The 9,059-nt window shown below is 44.7% G+C and overlaps 1 protein-coding gene and 1 non-coding gene across 3 annotated transcripts; one reads left to right on the top strand and one right to left on the bottom strand.

Annotated features, from left to right (window-relative positions):
• Positions 1 to 243: 243 nt before the first annotated feature.
• LOC136459585 (rhodanese-like domain-containing protein 4A, chloroplastic) lies at positions 244 to 3,873 on the top strand. 2 transcript variants are annotated; one of them, XM_066459425.1, is made up of 4 exons: positions 244 to 972; positions 1,729 to 1,831; positions 1,908 to 2,162; positions 3,452 to 3,873. In XM_066459425.1, exons 1-4 carry the CDS (start codon positions 320 to 322, stop codon positions 3,503 to 3,505), a joined length of 1,065 nt encoding a protein of 354 aa, XP_066315522.1. In that variant the 5' UTR covers positions 244 to 319; the 3' UTR covers positions 3,506 to 3,873. The 2 variants fall into 2 exon arrangements, with proteins under 2 accessions (XP_066315522.1, XP_066315523.1); XM_066459426.1 differs by having other exon boundaries at positions 1,908 to 2,053; positions 3,452 to 3,871.
• A 1,924-nt stretch (positions 3,874 to 5,797) lies between these two features.
• On the bottom strand, positions 5,798 to 5,871 carry TRNAI-AAU (transfer RNA isoleucine (anticodon AAU)). Its single transcript has one exon. It is a non-coding gene; the product is annotated as a tRNA-Ile (tRNA).
• Positions 5,872 to 9,059: the final 3,188 nt, after the last annotated feature.

Here is a 9,059-nt window from a genome sequence, read left to right as displayed (position 1 = left end):
TATCCATCTTCCGTGTCGAGATTGAATTGGAAGGACTTGCGATAGCCCGGCAAGGCTGTTGCACTTGCAATGGACAACTTTCTGTAGAAGCTCCTTGCCTATCTTCACAGAAAAGCCCACGGATTACACACAAGACCCAATTATAAAATTGTTATTATTGTCAAAGCCCAAGGCCCATATAATTTATCTAGATCCCGTTTCGATATTAATCGGATAGCTAAGCTACCTGAAGACGCTGAAATCGTGGCTCGTGGGCAATCCATCTTCTAGCTCCCAGGAGCTCTGCTATCCTTGCACAGAGCCCAGGCCTCGCGCTTCCATGGCTCTCCTCCGACTCCAAGAGCAGTGCTCGCTCCTCCGAATCTCCAGCTCCCACCACCCAAATCCTCTCGATGCCCCAAGAAATCCTCGCAAGAACCAGCTTTTACTGCCCAATGCGGCCAAGACTTCCAACGCCTCCGAAATCCCGGTTCCTCGCATCCCCACTAGCGCTTCCAAGGCCGCAGTCCTCGCGCCGAAGGCGGCGCTTTGCCTGGACGCCCTTGTCCCCGTTACCGCCGCCCTCGCGTCCTGGCCTCTCCCTTCCCTTGCGGCGGAGGGCGACGGGAAAGTGAGCCTCGAGTCCATCGTGGTGGCAATCGACGACTTCAACAACCGCAACCCTTTCTTCGTGGCTGGGGTCGTGTTCGTGTGGCTAGTGGTGATCCCGCTCGTGCAGGAGTACGTCTTCAAGAAGTACAAGCCCGTGAGCGCCATCGATGCGTTCCGCAAGCTACGCGACGTGCCGGAGGCGCAGCTGCTGGACATCAGGCGGGGCAAGAGCGTGCGGTTCATGGCACCACCGAACCTGAAGCTTGTCGACAAGAGCACCGTGCAGGTGGAGTTCGACGAGGAGGACGACAAGGGGTTTGTCAAGGAGGTGCTGGCGAGGTTTCCAGACCCGGCGAACACCGTCGTCTGCGTCCTTGACAAGTGAGTGCTACATGGAAAATTGATTGAATTATATTTTACCTAAAGGTCCAGATGCAGTGTCTTATGTCTCTGTAGATTGAATGGGTTTCGCCTCAAATGCAACTGCACGATATCTAGGGCGATAATAAATGTGTCTACCACAGTTGAGCCGCAATTTGCAAAAGATTAGTGTACATACTGTTAGATGTATACTCTAAGGTGTACACCTTCTAGTAAATAAAATGCATATAGCTGTGTCCTGTGTAAACTAAATGGCTCTTTGATTTTACACTCAATTGTGCAAAATTCTTGGTAAATACAAGTGATTGATGTGTACATTCTCAGGAACAATGAAGAATTCCTCGGGAACACCACTAAGTCACAATTTGTAATTTCACTGTTTCTGATGCAGGGAACTTAAACATTGGGAGGGAGATTTGTTATTGGCTTTTCTATCCAATCAGTTTCTAATTTACATATGATTAAAATATATATAAATCTTGAAGAAATATTATTCTCCTTTAAAAAAAATCAGCCTAACCAAAATGGATGCCATGTAACTTTTCACCTCTCTGGGTTTTTTACTTCAACAAGATTAATGAAAGCTTTCGTTTAGATTTGCTATATGTTTACTTCGTGCCAAAGCAATTATATTTAAGAGTACTATATATTTAACTTCCTTCAGAACCTTTGGTCTCTTGACATGCTGCCATCCAGTAGCACTTGACAACTTTTCTCCTCCACATTACCAACTTAAATTTATGCTGTGTAAGGTAGCTTTGATGGTAATTCTTTGAAAGTTGCTGAGCTACTGGTGGAGAATGGTTTTAAGGAAGCCTATGCAATTAAAGGGGGCTTGAGAGGCCCAGAAGGGTGGCAGGTAAGGTATCATTCTATTGTGTGAGGAATAACAATTCATTTTTGTTTTCCTTTCTAAGTCTTTTCGTCTCCATTAGGCGGTTCAAGAAAATTATCTTCCCCCATCTGTTCATGTTTTCCCGAGGAAAAAAAAGGGTGCAAAGTTAGCTCACACAGATGCAAGCAATGATGGAACATACGGTCAGCAGCAGGGAAGCGAGGAATCATCTGCTCCTCCAAGCAGGTTTGTAGTCAATACAGGCGATGAATCCAAAGATGTTTATGAAAATTCCAATGGTAGTACAACTGCTGCAAAACATGCAACTAGGAGACCATTATCGCCATATCCAAATGTATGATTCTTTTTTCCTTTTCACCACCACACTCAAAATTAACATGCTTATTCTATATTTTTCTTTATACATCCAACTGGTTACCATTTATTATATGATTTGAAATGGCACCAGTATTCACACACGTCTTACTGCTTTTCTTTTGTACTGACAGTGAACTCCATTGAGAAATTATGTTATCTCCAGCTATCACACTTATAGCAATGCCAGACCTACTAAGCAATAGTTGACTCAAATCCATCTAAAACGATAAATAATTTGGGAAGAGCTCGCCACTGCTTTTGTATTTGGTATGCTTCTAGGCTAGAGTTATGACTATATTAGTTATTTTTAGAGCTTTATATGAATATTTAGTAAGAAAGTAGATCATGTTAATGATAGCACGGCCGATTTTTTTTTTAAGATAATGAAGAGACTTCCGGGAAGAACTGGCCATGGCTTTTATATTTGGTATATGCTTCTAGACTAGAGTTATGACTATATTATTTCTTTTTAAAGCTTTATATGTGAATACTTGAGGAAGGAATTAGATCATGGTAATCACAACATGAGCTATATTTTTTAAGATAATGGAAAGAGTTCCAGCTTCAACCTATTCATAGAAGAGACATCATACAACAACTATTACAAATTTGTAGCCCTAGCCCAAGCTACCACAATCAAATCCACATGCCTAACTCAAGAGTTAAGACCTCAAATTATTGACGTATCCACAGGCTTAACTGAAGACAGCACAAGGCATATTTTGAGCGAATCATTAAAGCTCAAATTTATGTTTACCTGAAAGTTAGATAATGACACTTTGAAGACACATAAATGGCTTGACTCAGGTCCACAGAAATTACTAACAGGCAAGGACAGGGAATTCCAGGCCTTGTTTAGATGCATCCCAAATTCCAAGTTTTTTCACTCTCTCTCCATCACATCAATTTTTAGCCGCTTGCATGGAGTATTAAATGTAGGTAAAAAAAATAACTAATTACACAGTTTAGTTGGAAATCACGAGATGAATCTTTTGAGCCTAGTTGGTCCACGATTGGACAATATTTGTCAAATAAGACGAAAGTGGTACTATTCATCGGGTTGAAATTTTTTCGCAATCTAAACGAGGCCCCAGTGCAAATGCTATTTGCTGACATAAAGTAGAGACATGACAGACTGCCCTTTAGATATCTACACTCATTTATATCCTTTGTTTCTTCAGTCTTTATGATGCAAACTGACCAGCGACCACAAAAACTATTATACAACTGTACAAGCTGTTACAAGCCTTTGAGTTTATTGTGCAGTACCCTGACTTGAAGCCCCCATCATCTCCAACACCATCAAAACCAACGAAGTAAGAGAAATGCAGGACAATAACATGTGTGAAACTCAAAAGGTCAGAAGCAGTCGTTTCCTGCACAAACATTTTTGTATACTTCTAATCGTGGATGTCGAGGAGATTGATTGGGATGACATGGAAGATGACCAATAGTGGTGTTTGGAGCTCTTGCTGCTATTGAGGCCATGGTGAATTCTTAGTTGTGTAATTGTTAAGCTTGTACCCGTTTGTTGTACTATTAATTGGTTTGTAAGTGGGGCAAAATGACATTTTGTACCTGACTTGATACATTTTGTGGTGCCGTAGCGTTCTCAATTTGACAATTGTGGTTAACTCTATTTTATTATCACTGGTTCAGACATCATATAGGTCGCAGCAGTACTATTGTAACAGAGCTTCAGTTCATGCACTCTGCGTACATACTGAGGTTTTAACATCGTCAAACTAGTAGATATTATTTTGCCTAAAAAAGGAGTTGACATTTCTTTTACAACAAAGACCGTTTCCAGCCTGGCTTATATTGAAGGCTTAAAAGTGGTTTACATTGGGGATACCAGTTTGAGCGACAGCATTAATCCAACAAAGCGAAACAACCATCTAAACGCTACTGGCTCAATGCAGTTCTAACAGCCACCAGACTACATCGACTTAACGAATGCAGTTCTAAAAGCTTAAAAGTTTTGGTATTTTTTTTTTAGATACGTAGCTTTTTCTATGTATTTAAATATACATTATATTTAAATATCTAAATATATAGTAAAATCAATATATCTAGAAAAAACAAAACGTCTTACAATTTAGAATAGAGGGAATAAATCATAAGATATCTCACTTTTATGCACATTTGTACAATAAACATTTGATTCATCCTTGTCGATCATACCATCCACGTTAGCAAACTTGATTCACCGTCTTTAGAAGAAAGGGAAGGGTTTAGAACCGGTACACAAGTTCCTTGAATCATCTTTAGAAGAAAGAGAAGGGTTTAGAACCGGTACAGCACACAAGTTCCTTGATTCATCTTTGAAGAATCGAGTAATCGATTCACCTCTGATAAACTGGACACAATTTCAAAATCATGTTCAACAGTGGCTGCACGCATGTAGTTATGGTAGGACTTGCTAGCGCCCGGACGTGATCCGGGACGCTAGTGTCGGACGGTGCCCGCATGACGAGCGAGCGAGCGTCCAAGCAGCGTCGGACTTGCGAGAGAGCGCCCCAGCAGCGGCCCGCGCCGTCAGACCGCGTGCGGGGACCGCTCATGCCCCCTCCCGCTTCCCACACGCATCCCATGTGCAACACCCCGATCTACTTTTAAAATATTCACATGCAACATTTTCAACATACAAAAGAAGAAATAAAACACTTAAAATATGTGTCTGAAACACTTGCAAAAACACTTGAAATGCACATGAAAACCATTGCAAACATACGCAAATCCAAATAAAACACTTACAACATATATGTGTAACATATGCAACATCTCGATAAACAAACTTGCAACATACGTCTGAAAAACAGATAAAACATTGGGAACAGACGCTTGCAACGTACGTGTACAACCACTTGAGTATATGCAATATCCCGCTCTAGTTTTGCAACATTTGTCTGAAACACATGAAACATACAACTGAAACATAGGCTTGCAACTTGCGACATGTCTGAAAACACTTAACACACTTGAAACATAGCGTCGTCGGCGACCATGGCCTACCTGGTGGGAAACTATGGAGGCATAGACCGCCCCTTCGTGCCGACGACGCGAGGTAGATAGCGGTGCATGCCTCCCCTGCCGCGACAGGTGAGGTGGATGGGGCGCGGCGATGGATGGTGGCGTGGCGCGGATGCACGGAGCAGCGCGGGAAGGGGTCAGGTGCAGCGCTGCCCCGCTAGAGAAGGCCGCGGCGGACGGCCCTTGTGTTGGAGAAGGCGAGCGACGCTGTTTTTTCAGAAGCTGTAAAGCACCGAAGCGCATTGAGCAGAGTGGGGTGAGCAGCGTCTGCTTCCCGGTATTACCGAAAATGTTGTTCAAACATGCGAAGAATTCGATCGAAATTCAAATAAACAAAAAGCTTCGAATTCGAATAAGACAAAAAAGAAACATGCTAAAAATTCAACGAATAAAACAAAAAAATAAACACAACTTTCAATCGAAATAATAAAACAAAAAAGAAACAAAATTTTGAATAAACAAAAAGCTTTGAATTCGAATAAAACAAAAAAGAAACATGCTAAAAATTCAACGAATAAAACAAAAAATAAACAAAAACTGTGAATTGAAATAATAAAACAAAAAAGAAACAGAAATTGATGGCCCCTGCAGGTCTCGAACCTGCAAAATTGGCGTTATTAGCACCACGCTCTAACCAGCTGAGCTAAAGGGCCACCTGAATAAATGTTTATTTCACAAAAGCTTTTAAATAGTTATTGTCAAGGACACCAAGGCAAAACTACTAAAACGAGATATGTGATTCTGGGTATGTCGTTTTAATCCTTATAGATGTAGGAGGATGTGAAAGTCGAATATAGGGTTTGTTTAGATCCACCAGCTAAACTTTAGCTAGCTAGGGATGTTTGGATCAGAGACTAAGGTTTAGGAGGTGTCATATCGGGTATTACATCGGATGTCACATCAGATATTTGCATACTAATAATAAAACTAATTACATAAATCGTGACTAATTCGCAAGATGAATCTATTAAGACTAATTAATTTATTATTAGCACATGTTTTACTATAGCACCACATTGTCAAATCATGGACTAATTAGGCTTAATAGATTTGTCTCGCAACTCAATCTATGCAATTAATTTTATAATTAGTCTATATATGTTTAATACTCCAATTAGTATCCAAACATCCGATGTGACAGGAACGAAACTTTAGGAGTGGGAACCAAACAATTTAGCTACTAGGGATCCAAACGGCTCAGCTAAAAGACCAACTAAAGTTTAGCTGAGTTTAGCTACTTAAACCTAGCTAGACCTATCTAAAGTTTACCTGAGTCTATTAGCTGGAGGATTTAAACACCTTAGCTAAAGTTTAGCTAGGAGAAATTTTAGCTGGCTAGCTAAACTTTAGTTGGGTGGATCCAAACATGCCCATATTGACCTCCTGCATACAATAGACTAAAATCTTTGTCCGTTACTATGGTAATTATGTCCTGTTTACATCCATGGGCCTACCGGTTCGTCCATATCATTGGATACCAAATAGAAATGTTGAATACATGTTAATTATGGAATAATATAAAAGCTAACCGGTGGTTAGAGTCCGTTCACCCTTCTTAGCGTACATTCGCCCTATTTTTATACCTGGGCCTTGTTTAGATTGCAAATTTTTGCAATCTGAACACTGTAGCACGTTTCGTTTGTATTTGACAAACTTTGTCCGATCATGGATCAATTAGGCTCAAAAGATTCGTCTCGTGATTTACAACCAAACTGTGCAATTAGTTATTTTTTTTACCTACATTTAATGCTCCATGCATGCGTCCAAAAATTAATGTGATGGAGAGAGAGTGAAAAAACTTAGAATTTAGAGGTGATCTAAACAAGGCCCTGGGCTAATTGCTTGGCATATCAAAAAGGCCCTTGGCCAGGCAGCATCGCTGTGGAAGCTGGAGACCATGCTGTCCAGTCCCCTCCCTGCAGGAATAAATATTTCAAAATTGTCTCCGTCCAGTCATCCTGCCGTCTGTGGCTACTGCTGGTACACTGATGCTACTCCCGAGGAGTGACGATCACCATGAGTGCTGACGGTTGATGTGGAACCAGTGCAGATCAAACGCCAGGACGAGGAATGCATGCTTCAACGACGAAGACGACACACGACAGTCGACAGGAAGGATGGTATGGTAGTATGGTACATGCCCTGGACACTGGCTGAGCAGTGAGCACCCATCCATCCCTTCCAACTCCGATCCAAGATTAGCAACTGATGCTCAGCCGGTTCATGTGGATAACAACCGGCTGAGTATGTACGAGATTTCTTGCTTACTACTGCTGCTGATAACGGCAGTGTCATGATTAGTGCGAGCGACGGCGCACCCAGCAGCAGCCGCGTCCACGAAACCACGACGGCGACCGCCGAGATCACAACTTTCACGTACTCCCGTAGGTGTCGGCCGGCGCCGGGGGCCACCGGAATTATCTCTGCAGGTACCTATAGTAGTAGCAGTAGCATCATCATTAGTACTAGCAGTACTCATCACGCTCCTATATGCCTGATGTTTTTAACGCCGCAGTTTTCACCGTGCGATAGCGCTGTTGGTTGACGACACGTTCCCCTGTCCGATCGCAGCGGCACGTTTGTGAGTGCCTGACGAGACGCGTCGACGGTGGGTAGGGGCCTTTGCCTTTGCGCATGCGCAGGTAGGAGTAGCCCGGGGTAGTCTCCCTTGGACCGAGCGCTGCAGGCACTGCTCCGAACCGATCTCCATTGCTAGTCAAGTCGTCGGTGGTCACTGGTCACTGGTCACTGGTCACCGAGGTGTGCACAGCACAGTGGTCGCCAGCCGACGAACGCAAAGACAACGGGGGAAGCGACGAACGAGCGTGCGTGGCAACAGTGGCTATGGGCCGAGGCAGGCAGGCGGGCAGGGGCAGGGGAGGCGAGCGAGACAAGACTGGAGGAGAGAAAGAGAGACACGATCGACGACGACGGCTTCGGCGGCATGGATGATGGATGGGCCGTCGTTTCTATCCAACGGCCCAGAAACTCCGCTGGTTGGACCACGGCACGAGGGGCGGCAAAAGGGATGTTGGCGCCGCGCCCCGGCCCCGCGTGGTGGGTGCGTGTCCGCGTGGGTCAGCTCACTTCTGCTCCACCCTGTTCGCAACGAAATTATACGATCGAGGAGACGTGTGAGGGTGGCCGCGCGCAGGCACAGGCACAACAGGCGCGTGGCGTGGCCAGACCAGGCCTCGTGGGCGACGCCGCGCGCGGCAGGAGGGGTGCAGAGGCCGGCCGGCGAAGCATTCGCATTTAACGCCCGCACTGTACTGCGCTGGTCGCTGCCACCGTCGATCGTCATCATTGCCGCCGGCCCCTCCGGCCGATCGCCCCCCCGCCCGAGCCATCATTGCGCTCGGCTCGACTCGGCGCGGCGCGGTGCGGTGCGTCCCCTTCACCATCCTTCCCTCTTGGCTCTTGCAACAATCTGCTTGTTGTTCAGTCTATTCCGTCTCTGCCGGTCGATCCACCCCAATTGAATTGATGAATGAATGCGAGTAGGAAGGGAGAGGAGTACCTGTACTACGTTGTACCACGGCCCCCCAGTCCCCAGCTAGCCAACCGTGGCAGTGCACGCATCGCCTCCCCGGCCCTGTGCACGCCTTGTGCCCCTTGGGCTCTGCATCATTCTCGTCTAGTCGTGTGTGTGCATGTCTCTGTCCGTGCGAAACTTGCCATCGTACGTCTCCATCTCCATCGCCATCGCCTCTCATCATGCATGCCACTTCGTTCATTAGTACGAGCATCTCTATCTCTAGGAGTATAGTATATTTAATATGCAGGTACTGTTGAAAGTGTCACTGTGCTGTTATACGAGGAGAAAGAAAAAGATGCTCCA

This window comes from Miscanthus floridulus, chromosome 6 (genome assembly GCF_019320115.1).
Source record: "Miscanthus floridulus cultivar M001 chromosome 6, ASM1932011v1, whole genome shotgun sequence".
NCBI lineage: Eukaryota > Viridiplantae > Streptophyta > Magnoliopsida > Poales > Poaceae > Miscanthus > Miscanthus floridulus.
Note: the sequence above shows the minus strand (reverse complement) of the source record. Positions and strands in the feature narration are given on the sequence as shown.